General features: G+C 38.8%; 1 protein-coding gene across 3 annotated transcripts in view; it reads left to right on the top strand.

Moving 5' to 3' along the window:
* Positions 1-25,651, top strand: part of LOC136876967 (uro-adherence factor A) — a 203,144-nt gene that overhangs the window by 134,721 nt on the left and 42,772 nt on the right. For all 3 annotated transcript variants that reach the window (XM_067150737.2, XM_067150739.2, XM_067150738.2), the window contains exon 9: positions 7,956-8,091. In XM_067150737.2, coding sequence (XP_067006838.2) covers positions 7,956-8,091 — 136 coding nt within the window. The remainder of the gene's footprint in view (positions 1-7,955; positions 8,092-25,651) is intronic.

The following is a 25,651-nucleotide window of genomic DNA, read 5'->3' on the forward strand; positions in this document are numbered from 1 at the left end:
TTTAACACCAATCTTTGCAAACTGTAATTTATACCAGGGAATTTTGATTCTAGGATGTTGACCACCGAAAGAGCTACGGCCCCCTTCCACTTCGCCCTCTTAATTTGGTCTTCCCAGCCTCCTCTCTTGTTTATAATTACTCCCAAATATTCCAGATTGCTTACTTCTTCAATCTTCTTTCCCTCTACCACCCATATCATTTCATTCTTCTTTCTCTTAGTCTTACTACCATCACCTTCGATTTATTTCCATTAATTTTTAGGGACCACTTCCTTGCAAATTCCATGACCATGTTGAGACTTTTCTGTAAGCCTCCCCCTGTTAGGGCTAGAAGGATCACATCATCGGCAAATATTAAGCCTGGTATCTCCAACCCATTTACCGCCGGCACTGCCCAGTTATTTCCTCCATGAGACTGGAGGATGTCGTTAATGAACAGAAGAAATAATATGGGCGATAACTTACATCCCTGCTTAAGCCCCACCTTACATTCTATTTGGTACCGAGCTCGATAGCTGCAGTCGCTTAAGTGCGGCCAGTATCCAGTATTCGGGAGATAGTAGGTTCGAACCCCACTGTCGGCAGCCCTGAAAATGGTTTTCCATGGTTTCCCATTTTCACACCAGGCAAATGCTGGGGTTGTACCTTAATTAAGGCCACAGCCGCTTCCTTCCCACTCCTAGCCCTTTCCTGTCCCATCGTCACCGTAAGACCTATCTGTGTCGGTGCGATGTAAAAAAACAACTAGCAAAAAAAAATTCTATTTGGCTGCTCAACAGATTTTCCTCCAATCTAACACGACAATATACCTTCCCATATAACGCTTGAATCGCTTTGATAATTTTCGTAGATACCCCCACCTTCCCTAGTTTTTCTATTAATAAAATCAAAATCTATTGCAGCTAAGTACACTTTACCCCCTTTCCTATCCAGGTATGATCATTTTGACTTTCATTATACTATCTATTATACTATTCATTATACTATGTATTGTTCTTCGTCCTCTTCTGAACCCCCCTTGAAAAACTGACAATATCAACTGTCTCTCGGCCCAGACACTTAACCTGCTCGCCAATATTCCTGTGTATACCTTACTCAGCGAGTCCAACAGTGTTATTCCTCTTTAGTTCTTTGGTAAATTTCTGCTACCTTTCTTTTTATAAATAGGGCATATTACTCCAACTTCCTACTCTTTTGGGTACTTCCCCCCTTCAAAAATCCCGTTAAAAAATTTAACTAAATCCTCTATCATCAGATCGTGTTTGCCTGTTTCCTTCCGGAAAACGTTGTTAATACCATTACGTCCTCCCGCTGATTTGTTCTTAAGATTACTCAACACCACTATCACTTCATCCCTTGAAATCTCTTTATCAAGTTCCTGAATTTGAACTAAAATTCTCCCTCCTGTCATTTCCCTTCTTACCTGCCTTCATTTGTCATCACCCCCTAACAGCTCCCGGAAATAGTCAGACCATTAGTACCGGGCGAGTTGGCCGTGCGCGTAGAGGCGCGCGGCTGTGAGCTTGCATCCGGGAGATAGTAGGTTCGAATCCCACTATCGGCAGCCCTGAAAATGGTTTTCCGTGGTTTCCCATTTTCACACCAGGCAAATGCTGGGGCTGTACCTTAATTAAGGCCACGGCCGCTTCCTTCCAACTCCTAGGCCTTTCCTATCCCATCGTCGCCATAAGACCTATCTGTGTCGGTGCGACGTAACGCCCCTAGCAAAAAAAAAGACCATTAGTCGTCTGCTATGTTTGGTTTGCCAACCCTCTTCCCTCCCTTATTAATTTTATTTATTCCCTCCCATACCCTCTCTAATTGATTCATCTTGCACTCCATATTTATTAGCTTGGCTTGTTCTTTCATCCAGATTCTCTATCTCTCTACAATTTTTAATTTGTATTCTTTTCTTAGGTTACAAAATGCCATTCTTTCTTTACATCCTCCCTTCTTCCTAAATTCTTTTAGCGCCACCATCACTAATTTTCTTTTTTCTTTGAATTCATTGTTGTACCAGCCCTCTTCGTTCTTCTTCCACCTCCTAGGAACTCTATTCGCTTGTGCTACCTTTTTAATTGGGTATGAATGTCGGCTTACCCCCCTTATCCCCTTCTCAACATCCATTCAGAATATAAAATTAACCTGTGGAACATAGCTCCAACAGCTTTGATCCATAACCATTCCTTTCTTTATCTGCACTTCGCATTCTTACACTCATCACCATCTTGTCTTCTTTATCACAGTATGGATGTGTTGAAGAAGAAAAGGATCAATTTTGGTCTGACCTGGAGGAAGCTACTGAAGGAGTGGAAAATGTATTAGTGATGGGTGATCTGAATACACAAGAGGGAACAGACAGACTTGGGTATGAAAATGTGTTGTGCCTGCATGATTTTGGTATCAGGAACCAGGAAGACGAACAACTTCTAGATTTTTATGAGAGAAATGGCTTAAAATTAAATAAGACCTTTGTTTCAAAAACAATTATCTCACAAATTAACAAGGTATATTTGGGATGGACAATCCAAATCCTTAATAGATTACATAATATCTGATGGAAAAGCTGGTCAAACTATTTGTGATGTTAAAGTTGTACCAAGTAAGAGCTTGGGTAGTGACCACAGACTGCTTTGTGTAATCGTCAAAAATGTAAAAATCCACACACCAAGGAAAACCAAAAATTAAAACCTGGGAACTGAAAAAAGTAGAAAATAAAATGATGCATACGAAAAAGGTGGCCTCCAAAATACCTGCAGACAGAACACAAGGAGGAAATACTGAGTGGAACAGATCCAAAGAATGTCTTGTTGGAACTGCTATAGAACTATGTGGCAAAACCAGTAGTAAAATAAAGGAAAGAAAAACAGCCTGGTGAAATGATGAAGAGTGCAGTTCAGAAGAAAAATGAAACAAGAAAGGCTTGAGATAAAGAAATTCAGAAAGGAGATGAAAAAAGATGGGGAAAAAAAACCACACACACACACACACACACACACACACACACACTCACTCTCTCTCTCTCTCTCTCTCTCTCTCTCTCTCTCTCATTGTAAACTGCAAGTGAAACAAATAATAGCAGAAGAAAAACAAAAGTCTTGGATTGATTTTACAAATAAATTGGAAGAAGATAGTAAAGCAAATTCCAAATTGCTGTACAGTGTTATTAGAAATACCAGGAGTAATTATGAGCAAATAACAGCTTTACAGAAACCCGATGGGAGCATCACTAGGGAATACACAGAAATAAGAGGAATTATGAAATTATACTTTCAGAATTTATACAATGGTATAAAGAAGGACTCCAGTCCTAATACACAGTTTCAGACAAGCTGCAGTGGTAATATATCTGAAGAAACGCCACCAACTTAGTGTGAAGTAGAATCAGCCCTTAAAAGTATGCACAATGAACTAGCTACTGGCTTTGATGAACTAAGTGTAGAAATGATTAATGCTGCTGGCCCACCAGGAATTCATTGGCTATACAGGGTGATAAGGGCAATATGGAAGGATAAAATAATACCAGATGACTGGAGAAAGGGAGTTATAGTTACCCTGTTCAAGAAAGGAAGTCAAAAAAAAGTGCAGCAACTATAGAGGGATTACCTTACTGTCCCATGGTTTAAAAATATTTGAGAAAACTCTTGAGAAAAGATTAAAGAAAAGTTATTGAACCCCAACTGCAAGAAGAACAATATGTATTTAGGAAAGATAGATCAACTATAGACCTCATATTCATACTGAAAATGATATTAGAAAAGCACTGGGAGAAAGATCGTAACTTGACATTTGTGTTTCTAGACATAGAAAAAGCATTTGATAGTGTTCCTAGAACAGCTATATGGGAGTGTCTTAAAAAGAAGAATGTATCTATGGAACTCATTCAGAGAATAAAAATGCTTTATGATGACTGCTACAGCTGTATTCAAGTAGGAAATGGATATTCAGATTGGTTCCAGACATCTAGAGGAGTGCAACAAGGCTGTGCCCTTTAACTATTACTATTCATCACCGTCATGGATGAAATCATAAAAAAAGTGAAGCAGAACACTAACATGGATCTTAAAGCATTTGCTTTTGCAGATGATATAATTATCTGGGGAAATAGCGAGATGAAAGTCCAGGAAAGGCTGAACGTCTGGAATGATCATCTGAAAAAATATGGACTGAAAGTAAGTGCTAAAAAAACTGCTGCAGTATCTGCTAATAGACAAAGAAGTAAAGATAACATAATGTTGGAGGGTGTACAATTGGAAACAGTAAACCAGCATCAGTACCTTGGATGCATAATATCAAGTGACAACAGAATACAGCTTCAATTGAATAACCGTATTCAGAAATCCAGTCAATTCTATCAGCAAGTTCGATATCTGCTCTGGAATAAACAAGTGCCATTAAGATCAAAACAAACTCTGTTTCAAACATACTTTGTCCCTATATTGACTTACGGGTTGGAAACATGCACAACTACCAAAAAAGATGATGGGAGACTTCAAGCTTCAGAAATTAAGTTTCTAAGAAGCATGCTTCAAAAGACTAGGAAAGACAAAGTAAGTAATGAGAAGATTAGAGAACAAGCTGGAATAAATCATTCACTGAAGGAGACCATAACTAGGGCACATTTGCGATGGTTTGGTCACATCAAACGTATGACAGAAGGAGGAATTGCAAAACAATGGTTGCATACCGAGATTACTGGAAAGAGACCTGTTGGAAGACCTAGGAGGAGATGGCAGGACCAAGTAAAGGAAGATATCACATCCAAAGGAATCAACTGGGATGAAGTCTTGAAGGAGCAGTGGTACATGAATAGACTAGGTTTTTCTGTATTATAACATTGTCAATGCAGTTTTTCTAGGAAGGAAGCTCTATATGGAATTATACAATGCATTCCATAATTCAGACATTTACAGTCATTAATTAGATTTTCTTTTTAAGTATGTACTCAGATAAGCAATGTACCTTTTTGTTAGTTCTCCATTCAGAGTTTGGTCCAACTACTGACAACATTCTTTGTATTCGTATTGTTTTCTCATGTTGCATAATTATTTTACAGATACCTGGATGTTTCATCCTATCTTTTTCACCCTAGGAATAATTCACCCACCCAGTCTAGAAAGCCAAGAATAATGGCCTTTAGGATTCATTGCCTTAACCGTGCATTATCTCTTAACCTGCAAGCATGCGGTATCAGTTGCTTGGTAAGCCAAAGGACCTTCAGGGCTGATAGTGTGAGGGGAATAATTCACCCAAGTATCTTACACCGTGAACACTTCACCCCAAACTTTTCACCCTCGGTTCAGCCTTTCACCACTTCTTTTTCTTCCATTTGGGGCAAAGTATTTGGAGAGAGATGCAGAACCAAGGGCTTCAACATGTGTATGTTGATGCAAAAGATTGAAGCATTACGACGACCATACACGAACTGTTGAGACTTGAATGACACTTTTGACATCCGATATGATGAGATACCATATCAAGAGTACCTTGAGTACATGTACATATGTGGATAGACTCTGTGCACATTCAGGTGGGAGCAGTTAATCATGCAGCACCGCCTGACTACAGCCGGCTCCATGGCTAAATGGTTAGCGTGCTGGCATTTGGTCACAGGGGTCCCGGGTTCGATTCCCGGCAGGGTGGGGAATTTTATCCATCATTGTTTAATTTCGCTGGCACGGGGGCTGGGTGTATGTGTTGTCTTCATCATCGTTTCATCCTCATCACGATGTGCAGGTCGCCTACGGGAGTCAAATCAAAAGACCTGCACCTGGCGAGTTGAACATGTCCTCGGACACTCCCGCCACTAAATGCCATACACCATTTCATACTACAGTCCTCATGTGGAATCAGTTCCATACTGCACAGTAGGACAAACAGAGAACAAACAACTTAATGAAGGGCGGGCACAATAGATTCCTGTTCAAAATAAACAGCCAGCCCCATGGTCTATGGCAGGCCTTTCCAACTCGAGCACTTAGTGCTGGGGCGCACCAGCGCTGCACTCAGCAGCACTGTTCCCCTCCTTCCCCACCTAGTCCACGCAGTGCATTGTGTTTTACACCAAGAACAATTATGTGCAAGAAACTTTCGCAACTTTAAATCTGTTTTGGATACTGTGTCAAATTGTGTAAATTTCTGCAGAAAGCAAGGTTTGAACCATCGGCAGTTCAAAGAATTAAAGATCTTGAGGCAGAATGTAGTGACATTCCTTTTTATTGTATTGTGCGCTTGTTAAGTTGCATGAAAGTGCTAGCAACTTTCTTTGCAATCGTTGAAGAAATTGCTCTGTTCATGGAGATGAAAAGTTCTCCACAACCAACGCGGAATAAACAATGGGTAGCTGACCTCTCTTTCTTGCGGACATAACGTCATACTTCATTGCAAGGGAGAAACACACTGATTAGCACCATGTGTGACAGAATTAAGGCTTTCAAAATGCAGAGTTTGTTGTTGAAAAGTCAGCTTGAAGCCGGAAATGTCGACAATTTTACTTTGTTAAAATCATTGCATTCGTCTACTTATGAAAATTTTGGTGACTTTCAGACGTCATTACAGACTTTGCACGATGAATTCAATGCCCGATTCAAAGAAATGAATTATATGGCATGTCAACTTGACATATTTGACCCCATTTTCAGCACGTCCTTAAAAACCACCATCATATTTCCAAACAGAGCTGATAAAACTACAGTGCAACGCAATCCTAAAGGACAGGTACTACCACTACAATGGTGGTTTAATTTCCTGTTACAAAGGTGTTCATCCACAAGAATTCCCAAACTTCATGCACTTGCCTTAAAATTTATGTCAATGTTCGGTATAACTTAGGCATGTGAACAAATGGTTTCTATTCTGAATTTAAATAAATGTAGAACTAAGACTTTTGTCTGATATTGTCTTAGAGACTGTACTTAGAATTTTTACTGCCAAATCGATTTTCCCAATATTGGTAAATTAGTTGCTGCAAAACGATGTCAACAATGGACTTAAACGCTAAATGTACATTAAGGCAAAGGCAATATATGTACAAAATAAATTGTTTACGTGTCCACAGAATTGTCATAAATAATATTGTTTTCGTAAGCTGCGCGCTGCCTTGACGACCTGTGGTTCTGCCTCTGCCACTTCCCCTCCTTCCCCCACCATGTCACCGGTGCTACAGCACAGCACCGGGGCAGCTGCCAGGGCCATGGGAGCACCTCAGTTGGAATCGTTTGGTCTAGAGGTAGTGCACCTATCTCTCACCTGACAGCCCGTTCAGTTCCTGGCCAGCTCAGGGAATTTTGCCTTAATTTGAGGGCTGGTTTAAGGTCTACTCAGCATATTATGATTTCAGTTAAGAAGCTAACTGACAGGGAGATCATGGCCCCAGTTTAGAAAGCCAAGAGGATTCGTCACACTGACTGTGCGTCACCTCGTAATCTGCAGGCCTTTGGGCTGAGCAACAGTCACTTGGTGGGCCAAGACCCATTGGGGCTGTTGAGTCATGGAGTTTGGTTTGTTTCTACAAATTCATTCATGAAATTCTTACTCAAGACGAAATGTAACTAGTTGTAGACAGCAGAAGCAGAGAAACCTAGATAATTTCAAATGATCAAAGAAAATAAATTTATAAATGTTTAATGATTAGTATTAAATTCTTGGGTGGAAGAGAGAGGGGTCATTTACAGGGGGGGGGGGGGGGGGGAACTTTGGATGAAAGATGTACAGACAAAACTGACAAGGGCGAGAGCACTTCAGGGTGAAAAGTTTTGAGGTGAAACATATAATGGTGAAAAAGACATGGACAAAGGCACTAGAGAACAAAAAAGTTGGGTGAAATGACTAGGAATCATATTACATTATTGCAGTGTGAAGTTAAATTTACTTCTAGTTCCATAGACGAAGAGTTCAAAACAGCAGTGGCTGATTATCAAATGTAGTAATATTTCTTTCTGCCTTATTAAATTTAGGTTAACTTGGCCAAGATGATGAAAGAGAGCTCGGATAAAGGGCTCTCTGATTCTGCCCCATCAACATCATCGCCAGTCAAACAGACGCGAGAAAAGGAGCTAACCTCTATGATAATGGACATGGAAGCAAAACATGGTAAGCTACTTTTTAATAATGCAAGAGTGCACTGTATGATTTTTTTTTTTTCTTTCTTTATATTAGTACTTGCATGCTATGTGTTATATTTTGTTCCTGTTGTTACTGAAGACACAACCGATGTTCATGATCTTTTAATATTTTGGAATGTTGAAACATCTCTCCAGTTTGATTCATGTTCCTAAATACTGTTAATACTGACTTAGGATAAATTTATAGGTTAACAGTGCTGATCAAATGTTTTTATTCAAATCTCACTTCCATTCCATTTCTAAACTTACAGAATTGGTTTTTATGAATATTTGTATTTTTATTTTAAGGAAGAAATTCTGGATTTGTGATATAATTAAAAAGGTGTAAGTAAACTAGTAGTCTGTACCTATTAATAATGGATTATTAGGTTGGAACCAGCTATTCAATATTTTGTCTGATATACCATCTCCTATACAGACTAGGTATATGTTGTATGAGGCATGTTCAAAAAATAACTGAACTTCAAAAATACAGTACAAATGAAAAGTCTTACCGGTTTCTGGTAAATGACACTATATAGTGGGATTGTTCCTAAGTAACTAGTCATTTGCTATGCATTTGTAAAGCAGTAAGTTTTAATTCAGCAACTGTCAGTTTGTGAATATGTTGTACATGAGTGCCTTTCAACATTTGCTTGTGTTTCAAACTGGGAAATGAGTTTACAGAGATGTACCAAATGATGAACACAGTTTATGGCAATTAGCGCAGTGGTATGGAAAAACTTTGCTAAGGCTGAAGAAAGCGGCAGCAGGTCAGGTCAAACATGAAAGTTGTGTTGATAGTCTTTTTTTATATCAGTGGTGTGCATCGTGAATTTTTAATAGAGGGTCAAATGGTTCACATTTTGTATTATGAGATGTTTGAGAGAAATTGTCAAAAGAAAAAGACCAGATGAAGAAACAATCTCTGGAGCCTCCAAGGGACAGTGCCAGTTTATGCATCACTGTAGATTTGTAATTTTTTATAAACATGAAGATGGCTGTGCTTCCCCATCCACCCTACTCAGCTGATTTAGGCTGCAGACATTTTTCTATTCTTCAAACTGAAATGGACACTGAAAGGATTACAATTTCAGTCTATTTAAGAGATCAAACTGAAATTGAAGAAATCAAACTGCGTGCAATTCCCCAAATTGCCTACCAGGACTACTTCCATAAGTGAAAATGGGAATATTGTATTTACAGAGGAAGGTAATACTTCGAGAGACAAAACCAACTAGGCTGCTGGGAAGCCCCCTAAAGAGTTATTTTCAAAGTTTGGTTATTTTTTGAATGGCTCTCATATGTTGACTGTTAAAAAAAGCAGGTAATTTAAATGTGCAGGCATGGTTAAATGTTCATTATTTAATAAATCTCTTCACTTTGTTCTGTTCAGCACAGGAATAAATGCATGGCAAGTTACTAGCAGTAGCTATAAATGTTATGAATTTTATTGCTCATTTGAATCCTTTGCTCATTCCCTCCTCTTACTGCTTAAACAAAAACCATAAATCCAGAATTCTAAAAATTACTCACAATATGTAAAAGAGAACTTAAAATTACAATTATTCCTTGGGAGAAAACTGTTAAACTCACTGTGCTTAATTCCAAATGCACTAAATTAAACGTTATGATATCTGGTCCACAGCTATGAATTCTATACGGGTTTGAAAGTAAATCTTTCTGTTTCCCCTCTGTTTTCATCAATAAATTATTCAACTTTTTATCACATATAAACTTATAGACTTGTCAAGATAAACATAAAAACACATGAAAGAGTTCCTCATCATTTACTAAGTGATCCTGTTGTCGAAATACCACATATCTATTTTTGATGTCATTACGTTGCCCATGTCTTTGAGAAAATTTAGTGACGAACTGAGTGCTCAGGCGGTAGAGCACTAGCCTCCTGAGTTCATGTTGGCAGGTTTGATCCTGGCTCAGTCTGTGATAGTATTTTAAGGTGCGCCAATACATTAGCCTTGTGTCAGTAGATTTACTGGCATGTTAAAGAACTCCTTTGAGACAAAATTCCAGCCCCTCACTGTCTTCAGAAAACATAAACATAGTTAGTAGGACATAGGACCATTATTATTATTATTATTATTATTATTATTATTATTATTATTATTATTATTATTATTATTATTATTATTAGATAATTAGCAGTGTCTCATAAGTATTTTTCCATATCACAGAGAAAAGAAAGAAAGGAAAATAGAATACAGGCAATATTGTGAAGCAAGGAGAAAAATGAAAGGAATGCGATTTACCATGACAAGGACTTGTACTGAAATGGAATCACCCAAAAAATAGCAAATATTTCTGTTATTTCTTCACGGTGGTCAAGATCTTTTCCTTCCACTTACTGTTGTTTTAAGAAGGATAGTTAAATAACTAGAATGAGCATCGTTTCAGAAAAGTATCCATGAAGACAGTTTTTTTTTTTTCAAAATGTTGCCATTGATGCTTTCACGGCCCGTACTTATAGACGTGATACTGTATAGGCTTTTGGGCTTATGCCATGTCAAGAAAATAAGGTGAAATTCTTTACGTTTCACAGAGAACTGTGCTCTGCATTATCAGAAGAAATCTCGACTGTCCATGAGAAAGGCTTCTTAAACAATGACTCTTTGAATTTAGACGTTATAATAGAAGTGGAAATGGTACATTCATTTGCCACCAGATGGCTCCCAGGACGTGGCACAGCGCTAGCATTCGAAGCGGAAGCTGACTGAGCCATCAGAATCAGTCTAAGAGGTTCACATAACATGTGTACGTACGAATTTGGAAAACACTGAGATGAAATAACAATAGTGAAGGGACAGGGAAGGGAACTACCTACGTAAATTCTTAATGGCTGGCAACCAGGTATTACTTAATTATAGCCGGTGTCCCTGTTGAAATTGTTAGGATTTCTACGTATTTCCACAGCTTCCCATATAATCCTGGACCTGTAGTGTCTAGTGTGGGTAAGAGCTTGAGCATGTTGGAACGTGACATCATGACCCGACGATAGAGCGTGCTCAGCTATTGCCGATTTGTCTGGTTGGTTGAGCCGAATATTACGTTCATGTTCCTTGATACGGGTACCAATGGACCAGCATGTTTGGCCGCAAGTACAGGGAATTTCGTATACCCCAGGATGTAAAAGTGGGGACAATTTGTCCTTGGTTTTACTCAGACTGTGAGCAATTTTAGTGGCACTGCCAAACACGGTTTTTATATTGTGTTTGCAGAGGACCTTGGCAATTCAGTCTGTGGTGTTGTGAATGTAAGGCAATTAGGCAGTTCCCTTCACTTCTTCTTTCTGTGAGCTTTGCTTGGTCATTTCTCTGGGATGCAGGGCTGTATGAATCTGCAAATCACTATAGCCATTACCCTTGAACGCGACTTTGAGAGTGTCCATCTCCACCTGGTTATTTGATGGCTCACAAATTCGTCTCATCCTCTTGGCGAGTATCATGAGAATGCCTTGTTTGGATGGTGGTGAGAATCTGCATGAAGATAGCGATTTGTCTGGGTAGGCTTACGATAGACGGTATGTCTTAAGGAGCCATCTGGTTTCTTTCTTACTAGAACATCCAAGAAAGGAAGGCATCCGTCCGACTCCATCTCCATAGTGAATTTTATTGAAGGATGTTGCTGATTTAGGTGGTTTAGAAATAGATGAAGTTTCTCATAGATTTGACGGGTGCCGAAGCAGTAGCCTCCTCCTCAAAATACTCCATAAGGAAATTAGCCACTACGGGCGAAAGTGGACTTCCCATAGCCACTCCATCCGTCTGTTCGTAAAAATTCCCAACCCACAAGAAATAGCTGGAGGCCATGCAGTGGTAAAATAGCTTAGTAATATCCTCAGGGAATAGGTGTGCAATGAGAGACATGACCGAGTCACTCGCCACTTTAGTGAACAAGGACTCCACATCGTAACTCACCAAAAGTGCATTAGGTTGAAGGGTTATGGTTGACAGCTTGTTGACGAAATACCGAGAGTCCCTGAGATTTGATTCAGTATGTCCTATGTGTGTCTGAAGCAATTTGCTTAGGTATTTAGCCAGATTATATGTAGGAGAACCTATTGCACTAACAATAGGTCTGAGGAGAACATCTTTTTTATGGATCTCAGGCAGTCTGATAATCTAGGTGGCACTGCATCCGCCGGGGACAAATGTTTACCCTCCTCTTTTGGAACTGAAGATTGCCTTAAGAGCTTCATGGTGGCGTTGGACACACGTGTCATGGGGTCACGTGAGCTCAATCTGTAAACAGGCTCTGACAATATCGCCAAAACCTTATACTCGTCATTGTCCATAACCACTGTCGCATTACCCTTATCAGCTGAGAGAATGGTCAGTTCAGAATCATCTCTAAGTTCCTTCAGAGCTTTCCTTTTGCCTCTTATTAAATTGGGCATGGGTACAACAGCGGACCTTATGAGTTTCACGCATTTCTGTCTTAACTCCTCAGCCTCATCCATAGGTAGTTTGTGGATGGCTGCCTCAACGGAAGTAATTAACTCCTCAGTGGGAATTTTAGAGGAAGCGACAGCGAAATTAAGACCCCTAACTAAAACTGCCGTTTGGTTCTCATCCAAGGATTTCTTGGAAGATTGATGACAGTTTTACTAGCATCCGGGTTCATGCGAGAGACCGCCAGTTTCTGAGCTAGACGGAGGAACTTTGATTTCTGTCTGATTGACATCTGGTTGAATTTTTGTTCAGCCTGTATAACAGTAATGTGATCGAAAGTCAGTCACAATTCCCGTGAGAGAGTGTTGCTTAACAGCAGGTGGAATCGAAACAACTCTCGGGAGACTGAATCCAGTTCCCTACGAGTGTAATGCACTCTATCAATCACAAGAGCCTTGCTGGCGCATTGATATATTCTCCTGGCCTTCGGTGTATTTAATGTGTGCTTCAGCTTTACATAGTTGGGAATGATGTTATGGTCCTTGCACAAAGAAGAAAGAAGAATAGACTTCTTAATTTGCTGAATTTTGAAGCCTTCTTAAAAGTATCCTCCCCATAGAGGTTCTTTTAATGTTGCCATTGATGCTTTCACGGCCCGTACTGATAGACATGATACTATATAGGCTTTTGGGCTTATGCCGTCTCAAGAAAATAAGGTAAAATTCTTTACGTTTCGCAGAGAACTGTGCTCTGTGTCATCAGAAGAAATCTCGACTGTCGACGAGAAAGGCTTCTTAAACATTGACTCTTTTAATTTAGATGTTATAATAAGAGTGGAAAAGGTATGTTCATTCGCCACCAGATGGCTCCCAGGATGAGGCACAGCGCTAGCGTATTATGTGAACCTCTTAGACTGATTCTGATGGTTCAGTCAGCTTCCACTTCGAACGCTAGCACTGTGCCACATCCTGGGAGCCATCTGGTGGCGAACGAATGTACCATTTCCACTTCTATTATAATGTCTAAATTCAAAGAGTCATTGTTTAAGAAGCCTTTCTTGTGGACAGTTGAGATTTCTTCTGATGACGCAGAGCACAGTTCTCTGCGAAACGTAAAGAATTTCACCTTATTTTCTTGACACGGCATAAGCCCAAAATCCTATACAATTTTTTCAAAAGTCGGCTTATGCATTTATTAAAATCATGGAGTACTATATAATTTGAGAGCCAGGGATCCATTTCTAATGTTTGTTTTATAAAAACTCTATAATTGTGGTTTCAAGAAGTTGAGAATTCTGCAAAACTACATACACTCATGCATGCATTTTGCATAATGATGTAGGTTTTATCGGTCTATTTAATTGAATCATGAACTGAGTGTATTCCATTGTTAGGGACATTGAGGGAATATAAACAACTTGCGACAGAGGGCACGAAACACGCTATAGTATTCCCTCTGTCGCTGAGTTTTAATTAATTTGCTTGGGTAAACGCAGAATGTTTCACCAAAGATCTTCTACATGCCGATATAGAACAACGTGAAAACTAACTTTTTTTTTTTTTTTTTCCTCGTGTCTGAAACATTTAGCTATCTCTACTGGATTTGAACTGTGATCTTAAATTACTGACGTTGAATGATACAGTTCCTTCAGTAGCTGTTTCCTTGTATCGTATGTATTGTGTGGTTTTAGGGTATACAGAATGTCAAAATTTATGCATACAGTTTCTTTCATGTGAATCTTTCACAGAAGTGGAGATGAAATTTTTTCTGGCAGAATTCCATCTGATTTAATTTTACTATCACAGGGTGTCTGAGAATATAATGACAGTAGAATCCACTGTGCCATCATAGCTGACCCCACAAGAAACTCTAGGAACCTGATTAGGTAGTTTGATTCTCAATCAATTCAGTAGTTTATGTTGATCAGATTGTCGCTTTTGTCCTGATTTCACCTTATGTTATATCGGAAAAAATTATAGTTCCCTACTTCTTTTTTATCTCCTTTAAGAAGTATGATTAAACATTAGAAATTGAGTGCAAGACGATATACAGTATAATCATGTTCTTCTCAGTAAACTATTAAGCACAAAATTGTTTTGAGTAAATGGTCTTTTGTACAAAGTGTATTGAGTAGTAATACATTAGAAAGCATTAAATAACTGTTTTTGTCTTCAGAAATGATATTGAGATCATGTCTCATATCTTAAAATCTGCTCCTAAAAGAGAAGACTCTAAATATGATTTGGGCAAAATGTATTCAGCTGTTTTCATGATCAATGGAACAGACAGATGTGATAGTTAAAAGCCATGGATATGGTCTTGATTTTGCCTGGAATGGATTAATACCCCAAAATATTGCCCTTACAAGTTTAGATGTGTAGATTTTGAATTAAACAAATTTAAGTTAGTGAGTGATCAATGTGTCATGAAATCTATTTGGAAAACACTATGTGGTTGTCTTTCAGAATCTTGAAATTTGTATTTCAACTTTGACATAGCCAGTGAATGTTTTATTATTTTCATTGGCAACCCTATTTTATAATGAAACGGATGAAGAGCAGCTACTTACCAGGTAGGAATGTAGTCGATAGCATACATTCAAAAGATAGTCATATTAATCAAAACTTTCCTCTGTAACCTTCTTGATGGAGGAGGGAAGAGGATTTTGTTTTGTACTGTTGTGCATCTGGATGTTGCATGTGTGGTTGGGAGAGGTAAAATAGAAAGGTAAATAGTGGTTGTATGTTGTTAGTAGTGGGGATAAACGTTTCAGACTCTGGCAGAGAAACACTTGTCAAACATGAATTTGATAGACCCAGTAATGATTGGAAGGTTAGTGTTAGTAGATTTTCAGGTACTATTTTTACCACCTAGGTGTGAGACACCAGCCTTAGTGGCATAGTCCTTTAGTCAACATCTTTTTGTTCTAAAGCTAGCAGGTTCAATACTGGATGAATTCAGTGTCATCTGAAAGTGTTAAAATGCTGAAGCTCACCAGTGATTGGTGTATTGTCTATTCTACCATTAGGGAGGTGTCAAGGAAAGTTTGAGAAATAAAAAAATTTTGGCTTTTCAAAAATAATGCTGTAATTGGAGTTACGGCAGCCCAGGAAGGGGTCAAGGAAGTTAGGGTCATGGTATCACAGGAAACAGATTTCATCTGTAATCCTCATGTTTCATCAGATTTTATTCAGTTAAGAAAGTTAAGGAATTTTGGGTTTGGGGGACTGGTGACCAATAGGAGACTGTTAGAAGTGGATTTTAATGTTTTGAATATACACTGAGTGACTTAAAAGTCATGGGAAGGGGCGTCCCATTAGAAAATGTGCCTTGTATGACCTCTGAGCATTGCGGCTGGATGCGGCGTAACTGAGCAGTCTGTAACAGACACCAGTGGCGTGAAGATGGCAACACATTGCGAGTTAACAGACTTTGAAGTGGGATGATCATGGCGCATGGCACATGGGTCATAGCTTTGCGGAGATTACACACAAATTCGAGTTTCCGTGGTCAACAGTGTCAAAGATGGATCTTCAATATCACAGAGAGAATGTTACCACCCATATAAACCGCCGCATGGGAAGACCACAGATGTTTAATGAATGGACATCGTGTCGCCTCCACATAACTATACTGGGCGCTCGATGGGCTACTGTGAGTCAAATCACCACCCAATTAAATGTTGGGAGTCAAGAACCCATTTCTGCCAGGACTGTAAGAAGGCAACTGCACAGCATAGGCTTCACCGAGACCTTGGAGCAACGACGCGGGCATTCCGAGGCGCCTGCATTTAGAAACCAGTGACATGGTAACAACGATGAAGATGATGGTAATAATGATAATAATAGGCTTCACCAGCCGACGACCAACTTGTGTCCCTTTGCTGACACCTCAACACAGAGCTCAATGACGTGCATGGGCCTGTCAACATCGCCAATGGACCCTGAAACAGTGGCGATGTGTGGTATAGTCCGATGGATCCCATTTCCAGTTGTATTGAGCTAATGGGCACATGAGAGTGCCCCACGAAGTTATGGATCCTGCGTGTTAACAAGTTTTTGTCCAGGCGGGAGGTGGCTCAGTTCTGGTCTGGGCGGCATTGTCATAGTCGCAATTAGGCCCCATTATCCGGCTGCAGGGAGCACTGACAGGTGCTTGTTACGTGGACATTCTTTCAGACCATCTGCATCCCTTTCTGGCTCTAGAGTACCCTCATGGAGATGCCATATTTCAACAGGACAATGCGCCATGTCACCATTCTGTGATGGCACGAAGGTGGTTGGAGGAGCACTCCAGTGATGTTACGACAATGAATTGGCCCTCCAGGTCCCCCGATCTTAAGCCAGTCGAGCATTTGTGGGATGCTGTCAATGCTAGTGTACGCCCCATGATCCCCGCACCAACTACACAAGACCAGTTGTGGATAGCAGTGCAAGATGCGTGGGTCCAGATCGCTCCAGAATGATTCCAGTACTATGTAGAGTTGATGCCTTGCAATATTGCTGCCGTTTTGAGGGCTCGCGGAGGAGCAACTCGTTATTAACATCACATTCAGTGTCTTCCCATGAATTTTGGCTGCTCAGTGCAGTTTGTCAATCTATTATTATCCTTTTCCACTCTTGCCATGTAGACAGATAGATTTGCTCATCACCTGAAGTATGCCTCCGTACCACCAGAACTTGCCCCCAAATTTAGGAATTCGACCTGGTGAAGAATTCAGGCTTCAGTTCATTAAGAAATCAAGGCCGGTATACTTCTTAATCAACTCTACCTTACTTTTCTTTTCACAAGAACAAAATTAGATGCAAGCTTTTAACTTTCTCGCATCCTTGTTTCATATGAAATAATCTTCATGTTCATCTGTACTGATGAGCAATTACAATAGGATGAAAAGGAATATCCACCTAATCAATACACATTTTATTGATGTGACTATACAAACATCACACTTGTGGGACTAGTTTCGACCTTAAACATAGGTCATCTTCAGCCATGTTATCTAAAATTGACATTTATTCACATGTTGTGTCCTAGCAATTATGAAACTTAGTCTTAAAATCTAATGTTACATGTTGTATTAAAACGTTTCATAAGGAACATGGGTTAAAATTCAGTTCTTCAGTTGGACGTAATTTTAATACCATTAGATTTTCTCATCGGTAAGCCTTGACGTCTTTCGGAGAAAGTATATCTTTGCATTTACTGAGAAGGCACCCTACAGGAACACTTAAAGGAATACCTGTGTGTAATTTTAATTACATTGCTAGTGTAAGTATTCTGCTGTAGTAGAACAGAGAAAGTTATTTCCATCATCATTTATTTCTTCGTTTCTGCTTCTGTGCAATGCATTTCAATTACTAGCATGTAGTGATTACTAGAAAGGAATAATTATAATTTTATTTCAAGAAATAAATTACAAGTAAAAGTTACATTTTGTAAAAAAAAAAAATGACAAGTAAAAATTACTTTGATTGTAATCATTACAAGTAATTCAATTACTTTTACTCAGTTACTTCCCAACTCTACTGGTATGTTGACTAAAACAAGAATGGGATGTAGGATCAAAAACAGAATCAGTATTGCAAGAAATGTGTTTCTGAAATTAAAGCAGTTTGTACCGAGTGAGTTGGCCGTGTAGTTAGGGTCACACAGCTGTGAGCTTGCATTTTGGAAATAGTGAGTTTGAACCCCACTGTCAGCAGCTCTGAAAATGGTTTTCCATTTTCACACCCGGCACCTTAATTAAAGCCACGGCCGCTCCCTTCCCACTCCTAGCCCTTTCCTATCCCATCATCACCATAAGACCTATCTGTGTCAGTGCGACATAAAGCAAATTGTAAAAAATAATAATAATAATAATTTAAAAAATCTTGTGTGCAATTGAGACCTCCGATTCAAAATTTGTTGGTGTGTCGTGAAGTGTTATGTGTTACCAATTCTACTTTACGGTGTCACAGGATGAACTATAAAGGCTCCGTCAGTGAATCAACTGCAGGTCTTTGGAAAGTGGATGTATTGCAGAATGTTAAAGAACCCGATCACATTCCAGCAAACCGAGCGAGGCTGACCATGCGGTTAGGGGTGCGCAGCTGTGAGCTTGCATCTGGGAGATAGTGGGTTCAAATCCCAATGTCGGCAGCCCTGAAGATGGTTTTCCATGGTTTCCCATTTTCAACCTTAATTAAGGCCACAGCTGCTTCCTCTCAATTCCTAGCCCTTTCCTATTCCATCATCGCCATAAGACCTATTTGTTGATATAGATATTGATTCCCATACGAAATTCATTGGTGTGTCGTGAAGTGTTATGTGTTACCAATTCTACTTTACGGTGTCACAGGATGAAACACTGAGGTGAAACGCTGGCAACCAGGAAAGAGTTAGCTGGAAAATTTATAATGTCCAATAACAGACCATTTATATTGGTATTAGACCTATCTGTTTCGGAGTGACGTAAAGCCACTAAAAAAAAAAATCACCAGTAAGGAGATACTCTGTTGTGCCAGGAAGTCATGTGAAGTCTTAACCCACTCCAGGTTATCAGCCTATTTCAGTCACATCCCAGAAATAACAAATCCAGCTTGATATAACTGATCATAGAAGGGAATCGTGGACATGAGTGGAGCAGATCATCTTGGATGCAGAACCTCTGGCAGTGGTTTATGATAGCCATTAAACTTCAACTCTGGTATGGGAAACCCAAAATAGCATAAATTATTTCATAATGGTCGCCAACCTTCTGTGAGGAAACGGCACCAGAACAACAACTAATATCCAAAACAAATAGTTACGTGATAATCATAGTATCTGCCAATCTTATAATGCTGATTTTCCTTTTCCCAATCACATCCATGCCCACTGATTATTATTTGACAATAAATTGTTTCATTGTCAAAGTCCTGAAATATTTGCCACCATTCTTTCCACCTCTTCTTCCTAAGGGACTCCAAGGAAAGAAACCAGGCAATGCTTGGGTTCATGGAAACATTTAGCCTTAACATCAGATAACTACTCTAATTTGCCATAGTCTTTTTCCTTCTTCCCTCTAACAGCATCCAAATACGTAACAATCTGAAGAATCACTTTTTTTTTTTTTTTTTTTTTTTTCCTCCTTCACTGGTGAAGTTTGTACTGATAGTTTTGTACCAGTAATATTTTACTTCAGTATGTGTGCTGTCAGCTGCTTTCTAACCTGGTAAGTTGCTGTTCCCTATTTCCTTTGTAGTCAAGCATTTATTTAAAAGAAATAAGCAGTCCATATCACTGTTAGTAAGCACATTGGTGCAACTTAGAAACTCCTACAGCAAAATTTGAAATTATTGCTGACTGTAAGTGAAATCTTTCAGCAAACAGGGCAATCGGAAAGATGCTTGTATCTGCTGCTCATAACACACTTCATTTTCACAGCAAAAGCACCTTGCTGGCATGTAGATTTAATTGTACTCATCTAAGATGCATCTAGGTTAGGATTTCAAGTTTTCATACTTTACAAACTACAGCTCCACTTTTTTACTGTGATTTTAGTGTCTGTTGTATCCCTTATCTAGATTATTTTCTTGATGACTCAACAACAGTTTGCTACATTGTTTTCTGTCTACATAATTTGAAATTAAATAGGTGTTACTCTTCCTGGACTCTTAATTTAGGTATTGGCTTTCAGTTTTTTCAGTTAATTTGCAAATTATTTAATACGGTAGGAGTATTACAAATGCGGAACATATCTTGGTTGATGGTGTGGCTGTGGCACACCTTCATGCACACTGCCATCAATAACCCGCATCCGAGAAAACATTGTTACTGATACTGCAAGAAAGAGAAACTGGATGGTCAGGAGACGGAACTACATGTTGAAGGCATTGTGAAGATGGTTTTCCATGGGCAAATGCTGGGGCTGTACCTTAATTAAGGCCACAGCTGCTTCCTTCCCACTCGTACCACTTTCCTATCCCATAGACGCCATAAGACCTATCTGTTGGTGCAACGTATACCAAATTGTAAAAATAAAAAATTAATTTAAAAAAATATTGATGACATTGTCTAACTCCGCCTTAGCCAGTCCCAAGCCCGGTTGAGAAAGGAGGAGGGACTCTGGTTATACCCTGTGGAGATCTAAATTGACAACAGTATGAACAGGGAGTAGCGACGAACACCAAATCATGAAGTAATCAGAGGGCAGGCACAGACACTAAAGGGGCAGCCCACCACTGTGCTTTGGGGTCTGTAGGCCAATAACCCGCATCTCTGAGAAAACTTTGTTACTGAAACTGCAACAAAGAGAAACTGGATGGCCTGGAGACAGAACCAATGGAGGACTTTTGTTGCAGCCCTTTGCTCTGAAAGCGGACACAAGATATAAGTCAAAGTAAGTCAGCATTGTCTGTGATGTCAAATGATGATGATCATAACTACAGCCCAGATGTTGATGCCGTAAAAAGAGTTCAAATGTGCTTAAAATTTTCGAAAATGACCTCAATAAATGACCTAAAAATTTGAAAAATATACTATAAAATGGAGAAAATGATCTTATAATAATAAACTCACAAATATTTCAAAAATTACATCTTAAGCTCAAATTGAAAAGTTAATCAAAATAGATTTCTAGCACTTAACTAAAGGTTTATGTTTACTTTAGGCTGAGTTGCACTGCACTACAAAATCATTCTGATATTGTCAAATGTAAATGATCTGCGGTTATCAGCCAACAAGTTTTTATATCTCAAAAAGCTGCGTTCAACATCAACTGATGTGATCGGAGCATACTTGAAGTGAGGAAGGTCGTTTGCTGATAAATCCTCCTCAATCCCATCCATGCAGTAGTTTTCACCAGAAAGAATATCTGAGATTTTGCATAATGTTTTATACCCGGTGTTTTTGTCCAGCACTTTTTTCAGTTTTGATGCAATACCCGCAGCAATTTTGCCATGATTGTTGCTAAGACTAGTTTCCACCTGGTTGATTAAGGAAATGGAATAGACCATTTCTTCGCCCGTATCCTCCAACGATGCGATTGTTGCTGTCAATAAGGCGAAATTTGATTTTATGAATGCCAAACTACCTTCAAGTGTTTGGTTCAGATAGCATGTCCTAGGAAATTTTTATTACTGCAGCTTCTTCACTGTCAAAACTCTGCACTATTTCCTTCACTAACTTGAAGTTTTCGCAATAATACATACACGCGTTTAACCACGTGTCCCAGCGTTTTATAATAGGTTGTGGAGGTAATGCAATGTCTGGAGCTTCAGCTCTGAAACGTGTGACTCGCGAGGGTGCTTTTAAGAAAACTTTCTTAACGTTTACTATAAGCCTGTCTAGACTGGGGTAAAGAGCCCTTACTTCTTCACAAACTCTGTGCGGTCCATGGGCAAGGCATGTAACATGGACCATTTTAGAATAGAGTGCCTTCAATGAATTAGCTGCTTGCAGCATCAATTAAAAGTAAAAGTACATTGTCACGTTTGATGCCCTCAGGCCACAGGAGAAATATAGCACTATCAAACAGTGTTGATATGGTAAAATAATTGGTCTTTTCTAACACTTCGGTAATCAATTTTTTTTTAAATTTTTTTTTTTGGGGGGGGGGGGTGATTTCTGACAAAAGAATAGTGTTATCAAAATCAAAATGTTGCAAACTTTGTGCTGGGAAGACTTGGAAGTAAGGAGACAAATAGATCTACTTAGCATAATAATGTTTCGAGCTGTCACTGGAGAGATGGCTTGGAATGACATTAGTAGACAAATAAGCTTCAGTGAAGTTTTTAAAAGTAGGAAAGTAGTATGAAGATAAAATTGGAATTCAGGAGAACAGGCTGGGGTAAATACTTGTTTGTAGTTAGAGGAATTAGGGATTGGAATAATTTATAAGGGAGATGTTTGATAAATTTCCAATTACTTTGAATTCATTTTAGAAAAGACTGTGTAAACAACTGATAGTGAATCTGTCACCTGGGCAACAACCGTAAATGCAGATCAGTGGTGATTGAAAAGCAACCCAGATGTACACAAAACCATGGTTTAAAACAATACATATTTTCTTGACAGTCCACACAGTGAAAATAGCTACAACCCTGGATAAATAAAACTTGGAACAGCATTTAGCAATAACTGTACATTGAACTATTCAAATGATAAAACTGTCAACATCAGATAGTGGACCCCTTGCACTTACTGTCGTACTTTGAAATGGTAGGAGAGTCCAGATATCACACCTCCGCAAGAATTTTGACACAACTCAAAAATGAACATTTCCGAGAATGCATAATTTAAGATACCATATCAAATCAAGGATAATATTTTATCAGACTATTTCTACATGATAAAATTTAGCATATATTACATCACATTTTCACAGAGTTTCAATTAAATAAATCACAAGTGAGAAGTGTCAATATTCTTGACTGACTATGTACAGTATGCTGAAATGATATAACGGCATTTATGATTATTTGCAAGAAAGAAAGAAAGAAAGAAAGAAAGAAGTTACACTTATGACAGTTTTCTAGAACGAAAGAGTGATTATTTTTGCATATGATGCCTGTCATAACTTTGGTACGATAGATATAGATAATGTTATTTTTCTCAGATATTGTACAGTTAAAAGAACTGCTGCTAGTATGAAGTGAAATGAATACCTCTATGTGCCTCTGTGAGAAAAAACACAACACTATTGCAAATAGTATATCCCCATCAATATTCCTTGTATGTCAGTTATATTTCTGAGCAAGTTGACTATTCGGTATGTGTCATGTTAATTTATACGCTTGCATTTTGGGAGATAGCGAATTTAAACCCCACCCATGCCTCTGCAGCATACAACATTTTAGGTCCTGCAACCGATTTATAGACCTTTACTTTCAATTTCACATTTATCCTTCTATTGGAAAGTGGGTTCGAACCCCACTGGTGGCAGCACTGAAGATGGTTTTCCATTGTTGTCCATTTTCACACTCCACAAATGCTGGTGTTGTACCTTAATTAAGGCCATGGCTGCTTCCTTCCCAATCCTAGCCTTCTCCTATTCCATAGTCGCCATAAAATGTATCTGTATTGGTGCAACGTAAAGCCAGTTGTAAAAAAAAAATGATATCGCAAAGCACTCCGGACACCTTTCTCTAGTTTATCGATCCAGCATATATCCTGTGGGCAGTTTCTGAGTCCAAGCTGCCATCCTAGGTACTTGAAGCAAAAACGAGGAACTGAATTCCTTTGATAGATGTCATTGTTTACTTACTGCTTAGTTGTTATTTACAAAAAGAAAAGTATTCTGATTCTTTTAATTTTTAATTACTTTCTTTTACTGAGTGACACATCTTTTAACTGAAAAATATCAGTTAGCAGAAGTTATTCATTCCTTTTTCACTTGATCTATTTACTTTGTACTCATAATTTAATGTTGCAAATGACATGGGGATGTGTAAGTAACATTTTACACAGTTGTTTCATCAACTATATTCTATATTACCACAAAAAAAATTTAAAAAATTGAGTAATTGATGATTGTCACCTAGCTTGCAGGTAACTAGCTTTGGAAGTGGTTTTGAGAAAACACAGTATTTGGTATATAAATCTGTTTCTGTACATCGTAACAAATTCTCTTTCTCTCCAGATAGAATTGCATTTTTTGCCCTCTTTAATGAGATTGTTGATCATGTAATGGCATAATGCTCAGTTTTCTGATCATTTGTAAATGAGTGGTAGATAAGTAAGACAGGAGATTACATATACACATGTATGTCACACAAGTGACACTCTCATTTAGAGCAAATGACTGAACATTCCAGAATAGTAAAGATACAATAGTGGGTTCGAATCCCACTGTTGGCAGCCCTGAAGATAGTTTTTCTGTGGTTTCCCATTTTCACACCAAGCAAATGCTGGGGCTGTATTTTAATTAAGGCCACAGCTACTACCTTCCCAATCCTAATCCCTCCCCATCCCTCCATCACTGAAAACCTTTGATGTGTTAGTGTGACGTTAAAGAAGTAGCCAAAAAATATATATATTATAGATCATTTTCAATTAGAACTTATATGAACCTTTCATCTCCCATCTCGGTGCTGATCTACTGGTCTGAATGGCATGGTTAGTCATTGGCTTTATGTTTTTAAAATAGGGGTTTCTTGGTTGCATTTAAGGTTAAGACAATTATCCACTCTTCCACTTCTTATTTTGTAGAAGGTGAAGGAGCTCTTACAAGCAATGTGTTTGTGGCAGGATAGTTAGTTGAGCTTCCTCAGACCTGCACAGTTGGGTACTAGCAACCAGAGAAAATTCTTCATGTGCATTGCTTTGCATGTTCAAATTATATTGTACAGTATTTAGGAAGTCAGAAGATGCAGTTGGTGTAAGGGTTTCCAAGACTCTGAATGGGATTAAAGCTTATGGCAAGTTGAAGAGGTCAAAGTACAGTAATTACAAACTGCAGTGCTTGTCTCTCACAGTCAGTGTCAGCAAGTACATAATGGCAAGTGTCTAAAGAGAGCAAAACCACTTACCTTCAATAAGCTGCTGAGTTCAGAGCACTCCTTGTTTGAACCCCATTCTGAACAGGGATTTTAATTGTGTATAGTTAACTCCTCTGGCTTGAGGAATGGATGTTTGTGTTCATCTTAATACACTTCTCTTCATACAACACACTGCACTACCAATCACCACAGAAACACGTATTAGTGAATATATCCCTCCACACAGCATTGGTGTCAGGAAGGGCACCCATCTGTGAAACTGGTCCAATTCTAAATCGATTGCCAACCCTAATAAATTAAGGAGGAGGCCAGAAGGAAGAAGTACCTAATAATTGTGGGCAGTAATTTGGTTTATTCCTTGTACTTAAATATTGTTGTTTATAGAGAAACCCCTTTGTGATTGGGCCTTAGAACAATATTTTGTCTGAGTATCTTGATGTGGTCACAGTTATGGAGAGTGTCCTGCTCCTTGGCTAAATTGTCTGCATATTGGCCTTCAGTTCAGAGGGCTCCTATTTGTTGCTATACAGATTGTTCATTAATATTGTAAGAAATATAATGAAGAGTTGATGGTGGTACTCCGACTATCGGATTTTCCAGGTCTCAATCTAGTCAAGTCTGTGGGATGTGTTGGAAACAGTCCATTCAATAGCAGTACAGCTTTGCAACTAAAGGTTCT

This window comes from Anabrus simplex, chromosome 7 (genome assembly GCF_040414725.1).
Source record: "Anabrus simplex isolate iqAnaSimp1 chromosome 7, ASM4041472v1, whole genome shotgun sequence".
NCBI lineage: Eukaryota > Metazoa > Arthropoda > Insecta > Orthoptera > Tettigoniidae > Anabrus > Anabrus simplex.